Here is a 23,159-nt window from a genome sequence, read left to right as displayed (position 1 = left end):
AGTTGCGAGCATGAGACACACACAAAAAAAAGATCTTTTTGATACATGTACCCAAATTCTAGTACAATAATCAAGAGTTCATTGTTAGTAAAGAGGAGAATAGATGATCAGTTTTAAGAAAAAAAACTTGTTCTATCAAGGTCACTTTGTTTTATTTACTTTTTTTGATACTCAAAACCTTTTCCCTTAAATAGTGTTTTGGAAAGTTCTTGTTGCCAATGGCAGATACATGTCTTGTGAGCAGGAATGTGTTTCTTCTACAACAGAATTGTCTTCTAAAAGGCATGTGACTTTGTTTTAATGATTTGAGATGGTTGATTGCAAACACATGGGAGGGATAAGCAAGTGCAAGTCAATGCAGTGTATCTTTTGCATGGCCAGACACCCCAAACAAGTATTTTGATAGCTGTGAACTTTACAGTTTTGATAGCCAAAACCTACCAGTAATCTAAAAACTGGAAATACAGAGAAGTAGAGTATATGTACTCCTGCAAAAATATTCTTTGAGTTGGATTACTTCTTCCTGTATAGATTTTATTAAAGCTAACTTGATCTCTGTTTTAAAAAAGAACCTGAAACTATCATGTATTTCAGAGAATATTTATGTCTTTATGCTGGAGATTCATGGGTGTTATGGAAAATAGATTCAGCTTATTCCAAAATCCATGGGATTTGTCCGTGTTCATTTGAGGAACTGTAGTGATAATTTTTTTTAGGAATTCCAAGGATAAAGAAGTTCCTTCAGTGCACAAATTGGCTAAAAGCAGTTAATGGTTTGCTAAGCAATACTGCTTGCTTGTTAGCTGGCAGTTTAGGAGAATGGAGTGTAAAATTTGGTCATTAGGTTAAGATGAAAAAAAAGTCATCTAACTGATCTTTTGCCAGCTCAAAGATATTCTTAGTGGCACATGTCCAAGGAATAAATACTCAGACCATACTAGTCTGATAAAACACCTTGAATAATGATAGCAAACCAGAAATGATGAGTAATTATTTGTATAGTGGCTGAGTTAGTGAAGTATATTTCAGCTGAATTGAGCAGGGGAAAATTAATAGATCTGGAGCAAATAGAAGTGCTACTGAAAATTACTGAAGTTTGTGTTTGCTGCCTGTTTCTGCAGTAGGGTAGATGACTCCTGGTTTTCATTAAACTTTGTAAGAGATCAGTTAGGCAGGACAAATAACTTTTTTCGTTGTAGAAGGTTGTTGTTCTACTAAATAGTTTGCCAGACTGAATGTAAATATGTTGTTAATGTATATTACGAACTATTCATAATGGATGAAAATACTCTGTCCACATTTACAGGATTTATTGCTGTCTTGCCAAAGGATGAGGTTGTGAAAGTGCCACGTACAGGCTGTAGGAACATGGTGCAAAAAAAATGAGAGCTGTAACAGGAGCTGGGGAACATAGGGAAAGGGACAGAAGCAGGGCAGGACACAGCTGCATGGACAGTTCATGACCATCCAGGTTGTTTAGAGTGTCGCAGACCTTAAAACAGAGTTGCTTCCAAATGTTTCCTCTGCAGCTCTAGTGAAAACATTGCTCACCTGCCTTTCCATGGACCTTCCAAATGTCAACCTTAAACAAAGGGTTTGTGTAACTCCAAACAAAATGTGTCTGACCGTCATCTTCTTGGTAGCACCTACTAGTCTACGTGTAATGGCTTAGTAGCCATTACTAGATGCTGTAATACCATCTAAGATACAAGGATGAAGTGTTCAGGGAAGGTAAATTCAGCTACTACAAGGTCGTAAGACTAAATTTCTAATATTTATCTGAGAACTTCCTGGTTCATTCGCAGCATCAATGTTTAGTTACAAATGGTTTCCAGTTATATGTATTAATGACATGAGCTTAGCAGAAGTAGATTCTGATGGAGATACTTAAAAGATAGTGCTATGAATGTTTGGGGAATGGAGAAATCCTGTATGTGTAGAAAAGGAAGGATGAAAAACAGGAGTAATGGAAGAAGCAATGAGAAGTTCAGTCCTTGAGGACAAACAACACTTTTCAGTTTCTGATGCAGAAGAAACCACTGAAAGTTTGAAGTCCCAGGATGGAAAATAATCTTCTTCCTGGCGTATTGCAAGTTCAAGTGAAAGGATGAAGAGTAGAATTACAGTTTTCAGTGACAAATCAATACAGCCACCTTACAGTTAAATTGTGTTAGTGAGAGGCCATTTTAGAAAACAATAAAAGGACACTTTTTGTAAGATATTGATAGGAACCTTGCAATAAAAATAATCTGCATAAACACATCCTCCACTTGTTTCACAAATCACCCCAGTAAAATAAAAATAACGTTTTTTTTCATTTCCTAAATGAAAACACTTCCCTAATTTATCAAAAATAAATTAAGTTTCTTATCTCGTAGAGCTCACAGTGGGTTTTGCCTGTGTTAAAATGACTGAATTACTCTGAAATACACCGTGGGTGGATTTCTACACAAAAACCTATGTATCACTCAGGCCTCAATAAACTTTATTGTCCCTCAGGCTATTCGCCTTTGCAGCACGTACCTGCTAGGATTTATCTGCTAAGAAAAGGGAACTTTCTACCCAGCAAACAGTAATAATAAATGTTTTGTACTTTCTCTTGCGTGATTTTATTTACTCAACAACTAATGACTGCTCATTTATTATAGTTACTTGGAGTTTGAAAGTTTTTGAGAGAGATGTAGTTAATTATAGGCTTTTATTTGTGCATTTTATTAACAAGAAGCTTTTATTTTACTGGGGGAAAGTAAACGAAGCTTAGCTCGATTATATTTTCTTGGTGCACTTACCAAAACTTCTGCTGTGTATTAATGTACGAGGTGAAAATGCAGAGCTTACAGCTGAGAAAATTATATTTGCTAAGCTATGAATATTTTGGTGTGAAATCTGAAGGAAGAGGTATTTTCTATTAAAAAGGGAGGATCGCTCAAGTATTTTGAATGTATCCTAAAAATTAGCCCAACGTGACTCCACTGTGCATCCTTCCCGTCGATGCAGGGGTGGGTTCATTTGTTCTACTTTCCTTTAAAATCCCTCATTAGATGAGCTGCAGATAGTTACAGAGGCAGGGAAGAGCAGACAGAGGTATCGCATGTGCGGCATTATCTCAGCATCAATGCCGTAAGAATTGGTGCCATCTGGATCTTTGGATCCTATTCAGTTATTGAAAGACTTAACTCAGTGTTGATTTTTTACAGATCTGGAGCTGAATGGTATGTCCAGCTCTGACATCCCTGACGTTCCTCCTCCTCTGCCTCTCAAAGGAAGCATGGCTGATTATGGGAACCTCATGGAAAGTCAAGACTTGATCAGCCCGGCGACCTCCCCCCCTGCCCATCAAAGGGTGAGTCCCAGACATGACGATCGTTTTCTGCTATTTTTCTTTGCTTTTGTACTTTGCATGACCCGCAGCGAGTTGTAATCCAGAGATTTCTGCAGTGGCAAACCAGTGTCTGGAGCGTGAAGGAACGGCATCACTCACGGGGACTGACCCAAAGGGAGGCTGGATTCATTCTGGCGGAGGAGACTAAGCACGATGTTGTTAGCTGTGTTGGTAAGGGAGCTTAAACCGACAGGATATAGTCTCAGCAGCAAATTAGATTTAATAGCCTTTCAATCCTGTCTCAGGAAAGGGAATAAAACATGTACCTGACATCTTTCCTTTCTGGAGCGCCGTTCTGTCGACATTCAATCGCCACTTGTTTCCTGGAGGCACACAGACCTGCCCCCTTTGAGGGAAGGAGCTCAGAAACACTCTTCATCATCAACAGGGTTTTCAGCTCTCTGAAGAAAACACACTTTTCCAACTTTGTTTCCTGTATCCTGTAAGCTTTTAAAAATAATTTGGTCCTTTTCTTTAAAGCAGCACTTTTGAGAAGGGCCATTTATTTTCTTTTTGAAGAAGAAAAATATGTTTAAAGAGGTTTTCTTTTCTTTGGCTTTGAAATGCATAACTTTGGCAAAGCTGTTATTTTGTGGAAAAATTCTCAGCAGTAATGATTCTTTTTTGTTTGCAGAGGTATCTTCCAAGATTTCTCTGAAGTTCATCATTCAAATGAAATTCTGTTGAGTAATTTGCTTTTCAGTAAATTCCATGGTTAGAGAAAGCATTTCTAATCTCAGCAGAGAAAGAGTCAGGCAGGAATTGAGTTTTAACTCTGGGAGTAGTTTTGTTTAACACAGGCTGTCACCGTGCACAACAGTACAAGTCTGGCTTTTTCCATGGTTGAAATCATAACTGTGTTGTTGCGGGGATTTAGTATTTTCAGGCTAAATGAGGGGGAAAAAACCCCAAAACAGATAAAGGAGTAACTTCAGGAATGTGAGTAGTGTGATTCAAAACACAATGTTTTATTCATTATATGCATATATTGAAAAATTCTCTATTCCCACCATCCTTTCCATAGTTCTTCCTCATGGCTGGATGGTTTTAGGAAATATTTTCACTAATTTTTATTTGTGAACCCTTTTCCTCTGATTTCCGTCAAAGTGTACTAAGCTCTTACCCATTTCTCTGGCTTCTGTCTCAGGGGCCAGCTCTTGCTTGACCTGAAAACAGACCTCTAAGTGGAAAATTACAGAATGTAGAGAAGGGCTGCCAGGAGTTTTGTCCAAGGAATCTATCTTTATGAAAAAACCTGAGAAATTCAAATTAAGTTTCAAATTTCTTGAGCTCCTTTCTGCATGAGCTCCAGAGTAGTAAATTCATTTTGTATGATATACTGTAATTTTTAGGTCATGGTAGTAGCTCAGGACTGTTAACATGAGTTCAATTTTTAGCTAAAAAGGATTAAACAATGAGATGATAAAACACGCGGTGAGGAATAAAAAAATCCCAATAGCTGGGTTCTTTTTCCATTCCTTGCAAGGCTGTTTGAAGGGGTTTCCGCTCAGTGGACAAATGCTAGATATTTACTGTGCTACTTGGAAGTGCCATTGCGCTGTAATGGTTGGAGCCCAGACCTGAAGACGACTCAGGTTCCAGTGTCGGTCTCGTTGCCGTCATGATCTTGCACAGCTCCCATACCTGTTGTGAGCAGGGTTTCCGCATCATTAAATGGAAGTTCATAAAAATAGTAGCAATATCCTCCCTTGGATTTTTTTGCAAAGTTTTACTCAGGTCTTAGTATTTTTTCTCTTTCTAGTCTTCACTACTCAGAGTCTTTTATTTATTTTAAATATATTTTGTAATTGTAAAAATGGGCTCCATTGTTCAACATTAAGTGTTGCAGGAGCTCAGGATGTAAGCATACCTTAGAAATGCAATCAAATATAATCAAAATTTTCTTCAGCATTGTATTTTTATAAATTTTACAAGTGTGGTGGGTTGACCCTGGCTGGGGGCCAGGTGCCCATCAGAGCTGCTCTATCACTCCCCTCGTTCACTAGATGGGAGAAAAAGTATAACAAAAAGCTTATGGGTCGAGATAAGGACAGGAAGAGATCACTCACTAATTATCGTCACGAGCAAAACAGACTGAACTTAGAGAGGGAATTCATCTAATTTATTACCAAGCAAAACAGAGTAGAGGAATGAGAAATAAAATCAAATCTTAAAACACCTCCCCCCACCCCTCCCATCTTCCCGGGCTCAACTTCACTCCCGGCTTCAACCTTCCCCCCCTCAGCGGCACAGGAGGACGGGGAGTGGGGGTTACGGTCAGTTCATCTCACGGTGTTTCTGCCGCTTCTTCATCCTCAGGGGGAGGACTCCTCTCATCATTCCCCTGCTCCAGCATGGAGTCCCTCTCACGGGAGATGGTCCTTCACGAACTTCTCCAACGTGAGTCTCTCCCATGGGCTATAGTCCTTCACGAACTGCTCCAGCGTGGTCTCTTCCACGGGGTGCAGACCTTCAGGAGCGGACTGCTCCAGCGCGGTTCCCCAACGGGGTCACAAGTCCTGCCAGCAAACCTGCTCTGGTGTGGGCTCCTCTCTCCATGGGTCCACAGGTCCTGCCAGGAACTTGCTCCAGCGTGGGCTTCCCACGGGCCACAACGTCCTTCAGGTGCCTCCACCTGCTCCGGCGTGGGGTCCTCCACGGGCTGCAGGTGGAATCGCTACACCCCCTCATCCTTCCTCCATGGGCTGCAGGGGGACAGCCTGCTTCACCATGGCCTTCACCATGGGCTGCAGGGGGATCTCTGCTCCGGCGCCTGGAGCACCTCCTCCCCCTCCTTCCTCACTGACCTTGGTGTCTGCAGAGTTTCTTACATCTTCTCACTCCTCTCTCTGGCTGCAAAAGCTCTCTCTAAGTGTTTTTCTTCTTCTTAAATATGTTATCACAGAGGCGCTGATTGGCTTGGCCTTGGCCAGCGGCGGGCCCGTCTTAGAGCCGGCTGGCATTGGCTCTGTCAGACACAGGGGGAGCTTCTAGCAGCTTCTCACAGAAGCCACCCCTGTAGCCCCCCCGCTACCAAAACCTTGCCACGCAAACCCAACACAACAAGCAAGGGTATATAGTTTCAAAGTCTGAAAAATGGATCCAAAGCAGATTTGTCACAAAGCCACATGTATTAGTCTTAGAATTAATTTTAGGAAAGGCTTCTAGTCTTATAACAATCACTCTGCAAATTTATTTCATCAGGCTTATAGGAAGGAAGCTGTTAAAGAACATAAAGCAAATGAGTAGTCCTGGGCATGAAAGATCAGATGAGTAAATTCTTATTACTGCTGTGATTAAATCCCACTCCAGAGTTTTTAATGCTTGGTGTTTCATGGGTTGAATAGCTACATACTTCATATCTTTATAATTCTCTGCCTAGTAAACTGATCATCTTTTCAATTACGCATGCTTTGTATCGGTGAAGAAAAATCAGTAAAAAAATTATAGATAAGATTATCTTAGTAGCTTTTAAACTGGAAATGTCTCCTTGTATGAGAAATTATTACATGGTTCACTCTGGTTGTCTTGCAGTCAGTTATGGAAACCAAAAAAGTGCTGTAGTGAACTGAGAAGCATGCAGTGATAAATGCATCAAGAAATACTTCAAACTGCAGGCAATAGTGTTATTTCATGTTGGAGACGGTAATCTTAGATTATTTGGAGTCCACTATTAGGTTGGTCTACCTTAAGTCTTTTATCCAAGTGATCATCTGATTATAGTTTTCTGATTGTCCTCTTATTCCTTGTTAACTGTGATACCCTTATATGTATTTTCTTGCACTGTATGAATTGTTCTGCTAAAAATGTTCTTAATAATATATGGGAACATAAAAAAAGAAGTCTACGACTCCTGCAAGGATTATTATTACATCAAGGGATTCCTTTAGGCACTTCTCATTCTTTATGGGTTGATCCATACCCTTGCATACAAATCAACTGCCTGCTTAGTATTCACAGCGAGAAGGGAAACTCAAAGAAAATAGACAAAGGAGCACTTACATTTATAATATCGGCTATAACACTTACTAAGCATCAGATAATGGCTTGGATGAAATGATCTCGATCAATCCAGCGTAGATGGAGAACTTGGCAGGAAGGGATAGCAAAGGCTGAAGCGGTGCATAATGCAGGGACCGGCACGATGTCGTGGCCGACGGCGACGGCGCTTGTTTTGATTCTCTGGGATCCTGTTGCACGAGGAGCGTTCAGACTGGTTATCTGGATATGATGGAAGTGTTTACACAGAACGAAAAATCCAGGGGGATTTTTGATGTGTTGCGATGCATATGCTGCAGTGCTGATCATTATCTCTTAGGTTAGCCATGGTGAGCAAAAAATGACTTCAAAGGCTTCAGCGAATGAACTGTGCTCATGTGGACAGAGAAAAAGGGTTCAGGTTAGAAACCCAGCTGAAACTACGGAGGTAGCAGGTACTTAGGGAGCATTACTTCAGGGTTTGCAGTTTTTCCTTCTCTGACGTTATTTCGCAGGAGAAATCCTCTTCCTTCCCAAAGTGCCTCACACAGCCCTCGGCTCCATTCCCCCAGCACCAGGGCTGGTGGGGAAGCCCCTGGGCACTGTGGTGCCACCTCCCCGGCACCCCCCGGAGCTGGTTCGGTGGCCCAAGGCTCACCGCCGGCTCGCTTACCGTGGCAGCAGCAGGAAAGACGTTAGCAGCATTATCCTGGGGAGATGCTGGAAAAAGTGAAATTGGAAAAAATGCATTATTAGTCCGTTATATTAAATTAGAAAGTTGACTTTGTGGGCTGCATTTGCTCAGAAATGGAAATAAATGTCTCCTCTCCTGTCTGATACTCCAGATCTTTTAAAACCAGACTCTCTGACCAAAGATTTTCCATGATGCACAGATGTACATAATGTGCCCAAAAGAAAAAAAAAAAAATTGCATTTATTTACCATCTGATCATTATTTTTGCCTGCTGGAGATGGGAAGCATTGCAAGCCCTTCCTCCAGCACAAAGTCTCCACCACCTTCCTTCTCGGTTGGGCTGGGGTTTGTTGGGTTAAGCTCTTGCCGAGTGAAGAGTTTCTAAAAAGCTTACAATCACTTTTTAATAAGTCTCAAAATCAATGAGCTGCCACTGTTTATTACAGGATTTTGAGTGAAAAATGTGTTCTTCTGCTGTCTGCCCAGAGATACAGAGCCGGTGATGTGTCCCTGAGCAGCACCCTTGATTTTGTTTTGGAAAGGGCCGTGTCGCTGCCCTCAGCGCTGCGCAGGATCAGGCTGCGGGTTTTGCTCTGGCCAGTTGGTAATGCATTTGTTTATCGCTCTCGCAGGGCCCAGGCCTTCAGTAAGAAATACAGTTTCGGTCTGGAGTCTAAACCTAATTCTGAGGGTATTGCTCATAACTCTTGAGGTCTGTTTATGTACGGACTAGAGCAGAAAAACCGTGCTTTTGAAAATCGAGTTAGCCAGCACGGTCTGAAATACTAATAGCCTCCACATGCAGAAATGTGGTTCAACAGAGGGAAAATTGCATTGGCTGTGCTTTAACATGGCAGGCACGCGCCAGGAGCAAAGTCCTCCCTGCACAAGGAGTGCAGACCTCTGTGAGGTCCGGCTCTCCCCCTTGTCCGCTGCCGTCACCCCCACGGGAGCATCCCTCCCTGCCGCTCCCCCAGCCGGGTCCTGCCAAAAAACCCGGTGGGGAAAATCTGAGATAGTAATCAAAGCAATTTGACGTTGCCCATCCTGAGGCATCTTTCACGTTGCCCAAGGAGAGCGTGCTTAGCACGTGGCGGGTGGGAGGACACAAAGGGTACCTCTGCAGAAGGACTCCTAAGATGACTTTCTCTTATCCAAGTACACTCCAGCAAGGGCAGCTAATGGCTGTGAAACAAAGTCAAATGAAACTATAATAGATGAAGTACGACTACAGAGTTTAAACAGTCATTTTACATTGGTTACCTGCGGTATTTTCCACATAACTTTGCTCCCTGGGTCAGACAGCCAATTAGGTTAAACTATCCATAATTTGGTTCAAATCTCCACTAGTTGGGTTGATTCTCTCCGCTGGCGCATTATCGCTCTTTCAGTGTTATTCCTCCAAGACCTCACATTATGTGTTATTTTTCATTGCAGATATTAAGTAAGCAAGTTGCTGCTTGTCAGGCAACGCGTGTAAAAACAACGGCGTAAGCGAGAAGGAACAATTCAGAACTCAGTATCTGAAAGCATTTACACAGTCCCATGTAGTTGGTAGCCTATTTACATATCGTTTCTACTGCTTCTGACCTAATCAGATCAGTTAATCCTTCAAACTAAAGCGCTTTTGATGGGATCTCCATACCTTGTCATATTGATGACCATTTAATTTCAAAGAAAAATAGTTACACAGGAAGAAATCTCTTACAGTGTCACAGGGACCATTTTTGGGAATCAATTTTTGTTTGATCTTTTTGTTGTTGGTTTTTTAATGGTATTTTCTGATTGGGAAGAAAAACATTCTTGTATCTTATTTTGCTTCTTCACAGAGTAGAAAAAAAAATTATTTTTTCATCTTCTTTAATTGATTTTTACTGCATCCTGAATGTGTATAGTGCAGTGTAGTTTATATCTCTAAGAGAATGGAGACAAATGTTTTTAAACCTGATTCTTTTCTGTATCAGGAAAAAAACAAACAAATGGGAGCAATTTCATGTTTGAAGCAGAAGGAACAGATTGCCTCTGTGTTGCAGATGTGCCTTTTACATAAGGTTTCTGCTTCCCCTGAGGTACCCGTGAGTTAAGGATTCTGCCCAAAATAGGTCTGAATTGAACCAGCAGTCTCTATCATGATGTCAGAAAGTAAAAGCATGCTTCAGGATTCGCCGAGTTCACAATTAACCACTGAAACATGAACGTGAACTCTGCAAAGCAGTTCTTAATTAAATGTAAAATCAAGGGAAACTCTTTTGTATTTCAAAGTTTCTAAGGGGAAGCGTGGCAAAATGATCTTCATAAGCCTAATAACAATTTTCGGAGTATGATATTAAAAGGAGAGAGACAGTGTGCTTGAATTTCTTCCTGTGCTGGAATAAAAGGGAGCACGTATCGGCATTTGGAGTTGCACCAGTTCCATATTGGCACGTTTTGTTGTCCTAATTTCTCAATAATGTTGCCCTGATGAGCATTACATGTCCTACTTAATATATTCGTTGGTAGCTTATTATATAAATGAACATGTACTAAATTTATCCGACTTTCTAATGGAAATTGTAAATTGAATTATAATAATTATCTACCTATCTCTGTTATTTCTTTCTGCCTAATTTGCTTGCAGAGTCTAAGCTCTGGTAGGTTTTGTGCTTGTTATTTATAGCATATATATTTAGCTTATTCTTATTGTATTTGCATTGTATCTGTTCTGCAGAAGCAGGTTTTCAGGGATAATTTGATTGTTCTCTGATCAATATGAAGGGCTCATTTGTTTGAGAAATGCGTTTGATCTAATTGAATTGAGAATTATTGCCAATATATTGTTATTTAAATTCAAAATGGATTTTTACAAATTATGCTATCAGCAGTTAGTTTTTTCCAGTGATAAATACGAAGTTAAAGATATCATCTGAAAGCAAAGCACTGAGGAAATTTTTCTGGTTTGTAATGTATTTTAGAGGGGCACCTGCTTTATTTAGTTACGAAATTAATGTCATCTCCAGGAGGAGTTCTTGCACGGTGTACGCTGATGTTCTGCAGACCAGCAGCATTTCCCAAAGTTTGCCCAGAGCCTCTGCCTGGATTGTGATTGCAGCTAAGCAGTTTCTCGAAGATTTTGAAATCTGCAGATGACAATTGAATGTGTGAAGCTAAATAGAGTTGACAGTCCGGCTGTTATTCAGGTGCCTCAGTAGGGATTCAGGAGCTAACGTAACACCAGGTTAGGAAAAATACTTGGTCAGGTAGAGGAAGTGTTTAATGGTTCTGACTGTAGGATGTAGAGACAGATCAGCAGTGGCATTTTATTTAAAAATTTGTTTGCAATCCCCGTTTGCTTGCCATGGGGGAGAGCCAGGAGGCATGTGGAAAGGCATAAAACAGATTGGAAAGTATTTCTTTCCAGGTGGGATACAAGAAAAATATTCCAGCAAAAATCCAGCCTTCCTGGCTCTGCCAGGATGCAGTCTTACCTTTCTATTTAGCCTACAATTAGTAAAACTATCTGGTAAAAGCTCTGGATTTAGAACTTCATGCCGTCTTAAAAGGTGCTTTGAAGAGGGCATCCAGTTACCTTAAAGATGCTTTTTTCCTTCTACTCTTGTACATCTCTGAAAGGTCCCAGGCACTAGGTTGCAGGCGTGTCAGGAAGCTTTCCAGGCTTCTGCCTCGTGGCAGAGGAAAGACTGAAATGTCCTGGCGTCACCCTGAACCGCTCTTCTTTTTGGATCGCAGCTTTGGATAGCTTCTAAAAGGAACAGTCTTGTGTCTTACACACTTTCACGTGGTTTAGCAATTGCTTGTATACCAGTTTCTTACCGTGACTGAGAAATCATCATTTATTTTGTCCAAGCAGTACATGCAATGTAACGCTAAGGCTTTGCAGATGTTTGAACTGTTCTTGCAGCGGTGATCAAGGATGTTTGGCAGGGTCGGTGCGCGTCGAAAGGGTCTGAAGTGTTCGTGCCTGGAGCCAGCAGTATGGGGCGGGTAAGGCAGGATGGGTACACCGAGGCGCAGCAAGTGGAAATGGAAAAGCATCATTACTCTTGGAGGAAAACAAAAGGCGGAGGCTGACTGGGCAGGGGAAGAATCGTAAGAAAAAACAAAACAGAAGCAGCATGTATGAGGTGTGACGCTGCAGTACAGCCTCAGTGCAGCGATGGGAAATCTGTAATGGCTGCGCAGCCAAAATGCTGTAGAAAACCAGGCTGCAGAATGTGTGAGCAAACGGCAATATTCTCAAGCTCTTTCTGAAACAGATTTTATCATATATATGATTGAACATTATGGAAAAAAGTCCTAATTTCCATAATGACTTTTTTAGTTTGTCCAATTATCCAGTGAAACTAATTGAGGGTGCTCTTGCTCTGCTGTATGATATATGAAGTGATTTAAAATATGTATATTTGAACCGTGTGGATTTCTGTTTTGAGTATTTTCATTATAACTGAATGTGTAATAGCAAATTGCAAGTTACTTATCACTTTAAATGGCTTCCTTTGTTTTTTTTAATTATTTGTGTTCTAAATGTGCAAAATACAAAAATAACGGAAAAGCAATGAAGCTGTTGCTTCAACTTGGCTTTTAAGCTCTGTAGTGCATAGAGGCTGAGGGCAATCAATACAGACCAAGAAATCAATATCTTATCATGATATAAAGTGGGGAATTATAAACTTCTCCAGTGCTTTCAAAAGATTTTTCCTGAAATACTGAGCTAGTTAATCAGGAACCCTTGAGAGATTTTTTTTCATTGTCAAAAGTAAAAGTTATATTTTAAGCTAATAGCCAAGAGCATTTGGTATTCATGGTAGCAAATTCTGCAGAGAAGCTTTCAGGAGCCAGAGGGCTACAGACTTACCTGCTGTCTCTCGCAGTTATATATGAGCCAGCAAATGTTTCAAAAATCCATTCATCGCTAACACGGTCTGTCAAAATTGGTTTCTTCCAGCACCTGCCGCCTCCGCTCCCCAGCAAGACTCCCCCGCCTCCGCCTCCAAAGACAACTCGGAAGCAAACGTCTGTTGACTCTGGGATTGTCCAGTGAAGAAGGAAGCGTTTTTTCCAAAGATAAAGCTGTAACAATTCATTTCCCTAAGTATTTTATGGTATATAATGTTTACCTCATTCAGGCGTGCAGTATCTAACATTTAGTGCAATGACTCTAACTCCGTAAGAAATCCATTTCTAGCTGTGTGTGGGAACCAACACTACATTGCCCCTCTTTCTGGGGTTATTCCCTCCCGTAACTTGAAAGAAATCTGGATTTCTACTTGAGACCGGGAGGTATTCATCAACTGACAGTGCCCTCTTCCTAAACCTTCTCCCTGCTTCTTCTGAATAACTTCAGGCACATAGGTAGCTGTGGACATTAAAATGAGAGTTGAATATTTTGTACCTAAAGCATTCAGGTAGCTGTGGAGTTTAAAATGAGCTGAGTATTTTGTACCTGATCTCAGCGTATATAGGAATCGATGATGATATTCACATTGAATTCAGTGCATGTTGGAGTAGGCTTCACAGTAAGAAGAAGCTGCCGTAGGATTTCCCCAAATAACGGTTCTGCCCAGGGCTAAAAATCAGACACGGCTTATTTGTGAAATGTGCCTTCTCTTTAATTGTTCTGTGTTACAAATAAACCGATCGCTAATGGGCTTTGTAAAATTAGTCGTTGGTGATCAGTCATTTCCATTTTTGTTCAGTTGGCCCTTCTTCTGGGTGCTGATCGAAGGGTAAAGCGAGGAAGCCTTTTAGCTGCTGAGCGTATAGGAAAAGGAACGGAGTAGGCAGGTAGGAGACTCCTGGTCGTTCTGAACGCAGCAGTCGACGACAAGAATGGGAAGAGCTTCTTCTTTTCTTCTTTAATGTGTAATATTTCATGTGGATTAGGATGAACTGAATGGAATCACTTTGTCCTTGTGCCATCATTCTGTACAGCGTTTGTATATATGATGGTTTTTAGAATGTTTTAATTTTTATGGTGCCTGCTTTTCATGTAATAATGAATTAATGTACCTGCAAAGAATGCCTTACATATTTTTAATTTCCTAATTGCTGAAAGTGTAAAAAAAAAAGGCAATTTTTTTTCCCAGATATTAGGCTCTGAGACATATTGGACAATGGTGGGGTGGGGTGTTGGGAGGGAGGAAGGAAACTAACTTTAGCATTTTTTATTGTCATCACTCTCATTTTTTACTATCTACAATCTTTTTACTCTTATGGTAGATTGTTTTTAAATATACCACTGACTCAAAAAATAAAATATTATTTTAAAAACTTGTCTAAGAAAATGAATACATTTCCTTGGTATTTTTGATCCTCATTGCAGAATTTCAGGAACTGTTGCCCTCTATGGAGGGCTACATATACACTTACTCCCTTTTTTTCTGAACGGTTTTGAGGGAGCCCGTGATAAAACTGGAGTGTTTCATAGCACTGGTGTGCTTGTTCCTGCATGTATGTAGTACTGAGATAAAACACATGTCAGCTCTAGAAACGTCCGTCTTTGTATGCAGTCTATGTTCAAATGATAGTTACTTATCTTTAAGTTATAAGTTATCTCTTGCAGAACACTTCAGAAAACAGATGAGGTTTAGGTACTATTTTCTACCTCAAGTAGCTGCTACATGATGCAAGTAGCAGGCAGAAGCATGCCTTACACAGCAGTAAAACAATAATGTTGTTACAAAGGCAGAAAGATTGCCTTTCTCATAAAAAGTGGCTCGAATGGTCAATTATATATTCTCATAATTTTGCCTTAAACCATTGTGTCGCTTTAGATCAAACGAACACGCTTTTTCTTGCAATAACATCAGCTACCAGAGTGTCTCAGAATTTACTGTTCGATATTGTCCTACAATTCCCTGTTTATTTTGTTATTAGTATAATTTCCGTTCAAGAGGAACAAGCTGGGAAGGATTCTTAGCTACAGTCAATCAGATATTCTTTCTGTAGATGATCAATAACGTATTACAACTTTAATTCTGTAAGTCTTTCATTTAATTGAAAATTGCTTTAGAGACTGCTCTTGTTACTGTGGGAGGATCGTGCTGGCATGCTGGTGAGTTTTCCTCTTTCCTGTTCCATTTGCTTTCTGAAGAATGGGAGGAGGCTTTCACATGGACCTCTAACTGGATGCTTGTAAATTGTATTTCTGATAATGTGTTTGTTTTCACACGTCCTTAGCAAATTCCTGTGCTCATGCAAGTGTTACGATTTGGCCCTGCAAGACTCCTCAGACAAGAACTGCGCTTTCAAATTGGTCCTGCGGTACAAACTCTAAATCTCATACGTGTGTATGTTTTACAAATATGCAAGCTGAGACTGGGAATTGAAGATCAGACTCTCAGATTCACTTTCAGACTCAAATTGTCACCATTTTTACAATCTAACAGCTTCTAGGCTATAACTTGTATAAAAACCAGCCAGAACGAATCATTACCCTCCTGAAAGTGTTGTAAAAACACACTTCAGCAAATCCAGAAACTCGCTCAGTCTCTGAGCAGTGAACAATCCTGCGAAGGCTGTTATTTTTCCTACGGTGTGCTCTCTTCCATTGTATTCCAGTGCACAGCATCAGAGCATCTCTGTGCAATAAGAATTTCTTCTGACATTGTTTGCAGCAAAGCAGAGCCAATGTAGAAGAGCTTGATAGGTGACAATACAGAAAAAGACGGTTATTTAATTTTCACCAAAGTGGTATCACTTACACTTACCCTGTCACGCTCACATCCTCACCAGGGCCGAGGCACTCATGCCCAAGTAATGGGTTGCTTGCAGTCATGGAGAGGACAAGAGGTGCCTGCGGTGACGTCCACATCCCGTCTCCTGCGTGGTTCTGAGGTCGGTGAACACGCGCTGGTTGTTGGATGTGCCTTGGGCCCCTTTGGGAGTTGGCGGTGACTGTGATCTCGTGTCTCTTTAGTCTGTCTTACTTCTGTGGGAATTCGTTAGGCAGCACTCGGTGTATTCGATGTCTGGTGTCTCCCTGCCTGGTGAGGATGCTCTACGGTTCCAGTTCTGCTCTTCTTCTTCCCACCATCATCCCTTAATGGCCTCAACGAGTCTTTTGCTTTCCCCACCTCTACGTTACCTTGCGTAGCTGGGATTGGCATGACCTGGTCCAGCTGTCACTGCTTTATGCTGCCAGCTCTCCTGGTGCCTCCACGCCCAAAGGTTCAGACTTCATTCAAACTGGTATTTCTGCTACAAGAGGATGCCGAAAGCAAGCCGCTAGGAAAGGTGACCCCCTCCATGTCTTCCATAGCAGACCTTGCCATCCCCTCACTCAGACTTGAGAGCAATACCACAAGGCTTTGCAATACAAATTTTCCTGAAATAAGATATTCACAGGTGTCAAGTTTCTCAATAGTATGAGAAAACAGATTTTTCAATGACCAGTAATTTTTGGTTCTTGAAAGTTAGCTTGAATTTACTTACTGAAAGTTAACTTGCAGTGCCAATAGAAAAAGGAGAAGCCCTTAATACCGGTTCTCTGAGACTTAGCTTGGGAGTGAGAGGGTAATTTTTGCAGGTGCACACATCAATTCCCATCAGTCCCATGCAAAACGGCAAAGGATTTGGGCAGCCGTTGTTTGTTTTTTAATCAGATTTATTTCCAATGGGAAGCTCAATGCAAAGGTCAGTTCTTAAGCCGGTTTCCATAATTGACATTTATGATTACTGAAATGTCTCTGATGATACTACAAATTCTGAGTGTAAAAATGTTTTTAAATTCAGTTTTGTCAGAACATACATATTTTTCTTTACCGTGGATGTCTGCAATATGCAACGTTGCAGAGAAAAACTATAAAAAGTTTGCAGTGCATATAGATTTGTTTATGATGTACAAGAGATTTATGTGAGTGCATATACATGTGTATACATGCACACACATCTAAACACAGATTTTTTTTACTGTAAAATATCTCACTTCATTGACTAGTTGAGGTGTCCACCTTCTTAATTCACATTAGCCATCTTCCCAGCGATTCTTGTGACCTTTTTGGGGATCGTTCTGTGCCAGAAGCTGAATGATGTGTTGATGCCAGTTGTCCCGTGATGGATGTTCACAATTACCTATTTTTAGTAAAGAGGCTTTGGATAAACTAGTCATTTCTTGTACACATATTTGACACAATCAGGTGAAGTAAGCAGAAAATTTCTTACAAAAGTTATAGCTGATTTGACGTTTAAATATATGTAGACCACATTTAGACAGTGTATGGTGTAACAGGAGTGATTCTCTTCTTATGATCCAGCAGTTCCCATCCTGCATTGTGCTTTGGAATGATTTTGGATGCCGTTTTGAACAAACAAAAGTAAGCTGAAGGTGGAGGAAGGTAAGGCAGAAATTGTTTTCCCTGGACCTGTTACGTTACACGTCCGTCCGCGGTGTTTCACAGGGATGTTGCACTTCATCGTCTGTAACTGTCAGGAGCGCGTGCCACCGGGAAATGGGTTGTCCTTTCCGTTGCGGCTGCGTTCCAGCCCTTACTGGAAAGGTGATGCCTCGTGCAGCTTCTCCCCATCTCTTCTTCACGTTCTTTGAGCTTTCTCGCAATAAAAAGTGAGGGAGGGTGTTTGGTTTTTTATGGAAATGCAGGATGCCTTTCTGGTGGTTTTCTTACCATTAATGCATCCTTTGAGATGCCGCACTGATAAATTGCCTGCGTTTGTGCTCAATGTGTTCAAATTCCCTGCAAGACGCTCAGGGTGCCCACATGGACTAGAGCCCGGGGAGAGCCCTGAGCTGGAGCAGGTCTCCCAGGAGGATGGGTGGTGAATGTGCCTGCTCCGCACCATCCACCTGTGGGGCCGGGCCAGGGCTGCCTGCATCCCTCTGCACAAATAGAATAAGGCATTTTTCAATTTGCATCTACACCTTACCGTGTGATGAAGCAATAAATTGTAGCACATGTAGAATATGCCCGTGAAAAAAAGACCAAGCGCTTGAGTGATGGTGAACACTGAAATTCAGGGTTTTCCTTTATCCTCAGCTTTCAGTGTTAACACGGTAATGGGAAGCGTGAGGTCCAGCTGCTCTGACATTTCAATTTCCTCTCGTTCCCCTTTTGTACTTTTCATGGATCTAAACTAAATTTCAGGATTGCAATTGCCATCTTCTTGGTGATGCAGAAACGTGTGGATCGGTATAAATACTTGGTTATTGTATGGGATCTAACCAGCTGTTCTCCAGTAAGGCTATTTATAGGATTTTTAATTTCCCTTGGTTTTGTTATATGTATTCTGCAGACATGAATAATTACTGTAAATTAGGTTTCTCTATCAAATGGCAGACAATTTATTTTTTTTTTTAATTTCCAGTGTGTGCAGTATTGTATTCTAGCACTTTAATATGAACTTGCTGAATTAAATAACTCATTTCACATCTAACTGAGCTGGCTGTGGACCGTTGTATTGAGGAGATGTACGGACCCTGTTGTGAGACTGAGTTGGGACGGTGACTCCATTCAGTCTCATGTTGCGTTTAGCCAAGCGGTTTCCATTCCCCGACGCCGTCTTGTTACAGCTACACATTGATGTATGGCTTTCAGAATCCAAGTTGACCATCTCAGATTCCTTGCTACCCAAACTCCCTGTCTGCCTTCCCAGACTTGCAGAGATTTTGAGTGGTGAAATGTTGCTATTTTGGGTTGAATCCATATTGTTTTGGCCATTCACTCAGCTTTTCATTGCACAGTTTGGCTCTGATGCTGTTGAACCTCCATGTTTGCAGCTCAAACTCTTGCAGAGCTGGGGAACTAAAGACAGGAACGTTGGCCATGCCGTATTAATGCTACAGATTCAGTGATGAGACCTCACTTTCTTCCCTGACGCCTTATGTTTAATTTGCAGTGTTTGCAAACATTTGCAAATTATTTTTATGAAGCTTCCCCTGAGTCGGAGCTCAAGGCAGATTTCCATAATCTGCCCGTATCGAGGCGTTCTCCTGGTATTTAGCTTCCTTGCTAGGTACTCCCATTCCCATTATCAGATGTTTTTTTCTCCCTTAAAGTGCAAGAAATCCAAATGGTGTTTGAATCTTCTTGTTTGTCAAACGGTGCCTAACGCCTCTGAAGAGGCCTTTGGGACACTATCTGCTCGGTCCCCAAAGGTGGTGTGTGCTGCTTTGCGCCTTGTCTGTCACAACAGAGGTGTCCTGGCTACGAGCAATGACTGCTTGCACGCCCTCGTGTTCTTTGGGTGACTCACCTCCTATCACATAAAAAACCTTGGAGCCTCTAATTGTCCTCATTATCACCAAGAACGAGCATCGTGGGTCGCTCACACATTTCCAGACCAGGAGGTCTAGCTGCTTAACAGATGCTTGAAAAGATGCTGGTTCTGCTGTTACTGAAAGTTGTGGCCTTCTGCCAGTTTGCATCAGAGGGGAATATACGGTGTCATCACATTTGAGGGAGTCCTTCACAAAGAGAAAGCGTAGACAAAACCAAATGTGCCACTGTTTTCCTATAGATAAGGCTTTTTTGGTGTGTGCTCCTCTTGTTGGCTGTTCTTCCAAGTTTTATATTTATTCTCCGGCCTTATTTTCCTATGGCTGTGCTTACATTTCCTCAGCACCGTAATCCCAATTTAAATTGAGTTTTCTTTCTCCATCATTCCTCCTACGAGCAATGACGGATCACTGCACCGACAGTGGAGAACCCAGAAAATGAACTACAAAAAACATCTCTACTAAAAAAAAATTAAAAAATTAGCAGAATATTGAACGGCCTGTGGAAATGAATAGTACCTGGGCACCTTTGTAGAGCAGTTTGACGCACGTGTGGTGAATCGCAGACGACTAATGTAGAAGTGTAACAGTTTGAGAGGTGAAACAACCCCACCCGCTTTGGTCTGGGCAAAACATTGCTTAGATTAGCATAAATTATGGAGTTTAAAACGCTTATTAACATTTAATTTAACATTATGAATGTTGGTTCGGGAAGCGTGATCTTGTAGCAAGAGAAGAAATCATTGCAGAATGCAGGAAGTTCACTTAAGCTGTAATTATTGCTTCTCTGAAAATTGTATGTATTTTCCTGCATTTTGATGGCATGTGCTCAAAATCTATCAGAGAAGAAAAATCCAAATAAATCAACCATAATTTGAAATATTCGAAAGAAAAATGCCTTCTTTCAAAAGATGAGGTAGTCACCAACTACTTGCTAGTGTTAAGAGAGGCCTGTTCCGAGGTATTTTAAAATCACGTTGAGATCTGGCCGTCAATAATATCTCAGTCTACTGGTTATAAACTTCCTTCCATGAGTTTATTCCTGTGTGTCGTTGGCAAATATATTTGTTGTCGTTGTCGTTCTGTGCAGCACATTATTGTTAACTCGCTCCTCAGGAGAAAATAATAGGAAAAGCCTAGAAGTAGCAGAATTTTTTTTGAAAGAGTTCAGTTTGTGTCTTTAATGACTGACCTCGTGGTCCATACGGAGGTGAGCAGAGGTCTGTGGATGGTGACACCGTGTTTTTGTGCTGGACCGTCCTTCCGTGTGGCGTGTCTGAAACGGGCACCGGGGAACGTGCGTCCAGTATATAACCTGCGGAAAGGGGCGAGCACTTCTGAAACTTGCATCAGAAGCGTCAGGAGAGAAATCGGTGTTCGCTCCCGTCACCGCTGCTCCACGGGGCTCTCGACGTGGTGGCGGAGAAGTGGCTTTGGGAAAATAAATTTCCTTTCTCTGGTGTGAGGTTTTCTGGGGACGTGGTGGTTGTATAAGGTCGGTAGCAGAAATCACGTCTCACGGTAGGCCAGGTCACTTAAAGACCTGGAAAAGGTGAAGTTCTGTTTTATGGGATGGCAGGTGCAGTACTGAGCTCACGGCGTCTGCACCTCTGATCTTTAAAAGCAAAAAGGAGACGCTGCGGGTGAAATCCTCTCCTAAGTTACAGCTCGGCTCTGCCAAGTCCGCTGAAGTCACCCCTTCGCAGGTACCGCTGCAGGCAAAACCTGGCTTCCTTCTCCTAATATGTAATCGATGTAAAGGTATTATCCATTAAGCATCCTCAGGATAACGAAACCGCAAGGCTAGTACTGAGTTTATGCCCACAGCACTTGCACACATCATTTCTGTATTGCAGCATTATTTTTCTTGGTACAGATGTAATACTTCTGCTCAGGGGGGTGAGATTGCTTTTCTGAAGTGTTGGGAGAATTAAGGAGGAGAAGCCTTGCCATAAAAGCTTAGTTTGTTCCTCCTGTACACTATAGCGCTCTAGTATTTTTTTTAAATAAATGATCGTTAAGCACGTGTCTGCTTCGCCTCAATAACTAAATAATTTTCATTTGAGAGTTATGCAGACAAAATTACTGTTGGTGTCAGTGGGCTATACAAAGTGACCTGGGGTTTTTTTATTTTATTTAAAATAAAGGACTGTTGTCCAAGAAATTAATCCAATGCCCAAGTTACAAGTAAGTGTAAACAATAATAAAGTTCGGTTTAGTTTTCAAAGTCAACTTGGAGTGATGATGAGTCAGTGCTAGATGATGATCAGTCTCGATTCTTGATGCTTTCTATCCTGTTATTGATAAGGCTGTGGCTTAACTGCAAATTGCCTTTATTGGAAACCATCTTAGATTAGAAAGTGCTTTCCTCTAAAAAATAGAATAAAAAAATTGGGGCATAATGGAGAACCAGGCTGCTTTCAGCTTGGCTGCAGAGACTTACTGAGGTAATTGGAAGCAAAATGATGCTTGTGTGTGGAAAAGCCGAACCCACGGTAGCCACGAGCAGCGGGGAGCCGAAACTCCCTGGCCTCGGGGAAGGGAAAAGCTTGCCAAAATCCAGCAGCGGCTGACACAGTTTTCTGGTTTGTTTTGTTTTACTCAGTAAACAAAACCAATTGGTAAATGGAATTTGCAGTAAAAGCTTCCCAGCATCCTTCTGGGTGCTTAGCCCCTCTCTGTGCTGGGGGGTGAGCGGTGCGTGCCCCCACGCCTGGCTTTGGAAGCGAGGAGCTGGCGGGGGCACGGCGAGGGCGAGCACCGCTACGGCAAAGGGGTTGATTTACACCCTGCTCGGCATGCCAGGCGCCCGCGGGACTGCTGCGGGCACGAAGGGTGTCCGGGGAAGTCATGCTGGCTCTGGAGGCAACTGGCAGCGCATCGCGCGTCCGTCCTTTTTCTTGGGCGATGTCCTCCCCTGCATAACTCCTGCATAAGGCACGGCAAGGAACGTTATCCTGTTTCTCAGCAGCCGTGGGAGAGCGGAGGGTGAATGATATCCGGGTGAGTTCCATCCTTTCCAAGTGTTACGGGGCCGTCCTGGCCCTGGGAAAGCAGAGCCGCAGAAACACGCCTGCCCTCCTCCACGCAGGCAGTAGCCCGGGACCTGCATGTCTGTTCCTGCAGCAGCGGCTGGGACGTGCAGGTGGGTTCAGGCATCTTCTGTCCCGGGCGCGCAGCTGCCCGCGGGGAGCGACCCGCGCTTTGCGACACAATAAACGTGAGCCTGGCATCAGCGCAGAGAGGGGAAATCTAAATGCAAATGGAATAAAATTAACGTGCTTGTTGGACCGTAAGGCAAAATGATAGTCCTCTGAAGGAGCTTTGGAGAAACGTAGGGTGAGGTCCGTGGGACGGACCGTGGCTGGGCAAAACCCGCCCGTGGCTACGACTGTGCATTGAGCAGATGCAAGTCCGGATGCATTTCATTATCCATTACCATTTCATTATAATCTTCAGTTGTTTGATTATCTTCCTTGTTTCTTCACCTCCTGACTTGCTTGCCCCTGGTTTTCAGTTCAGGCTGGGGTGGTTTTTTCTTGGTGCTTTGCTCAGCAGAGCAGCACCGACATCCACGCCAGCTCCATCCCTGCGGCTCACGCAGCTGCGTTCCCTTCAGGATTCTCTGCTGCGTGCCTGCGAGGCTCTTTCGGAGCGGTGGCAGGACAAGTGCCAGCTCCCCGTCAGTGGGGAAAGGCTGATCCGAGGGGGGACCTCACCCTGGCACGTCACGGGCAGGAGGGGGCTGCTTTTTGCTGGGACCAGAGCTGTGCCAAGCTCCGGCAGCGTTATCTAACGCAGAGTTACCCAAGTTCAACGGGGATGCTTTTCTTTCCTGCAGGCCATCGTAGTACCATTAAAAAAACCCAAAGTCTCTG

General features: G+C 42.3%; 1 protein-coding gene across 2 annotated transcripts in view; it reads left to right on the top strand.

Moving 5' to 3' along the window:
* DOCK1 (dedicator of cytokinesis 1) overlaps positions 1-14,223 on the top strand; it is a 309,905-nt gene extending 295,682 nt beyond the window's left edge. For both annotated transcript variants that reach the window (XM_054831423.1, XM_054831422.1), the window contains exons 51-52: positions 3,198-3,343; positions 12,997-14,223. In XM_054831423.1, coding sequence (XP_054687398.1) covers positions 3,198-3,343; positions 12,997-13,092 — 242 coding nt within the window. In that variant the 3' untranslated portion in view covers positions 13,093-14,223. The remainder of the gene's footprint in view (positions 1-3,197; positions 3,344-12,996) is intronic.
* The last annotated feature ends 8,936 nt before the right edge of the window (positions 14,224-23,159 follow it).

The sequence above is a fragment of the Grus americana genome, chromosome 7, assembly GCF_028858705.1.
Source record: "Grus americana isolate bGruAme1 chromosome 7, bGruAme1.mat, whole genome shotgun sequence".
NCBI classification, from domain to species: domain Eukaryota; kingdom Metazoa; phylum Chordata; class Aves; order Gruiformes; family Gruidae; genus Grus; species Grus americana.
The sequence above is the reverse complement of the archived record's forward strand: the minus strand, read 5'-3'. Positions and strand labels throughout refer to the sequence as shown.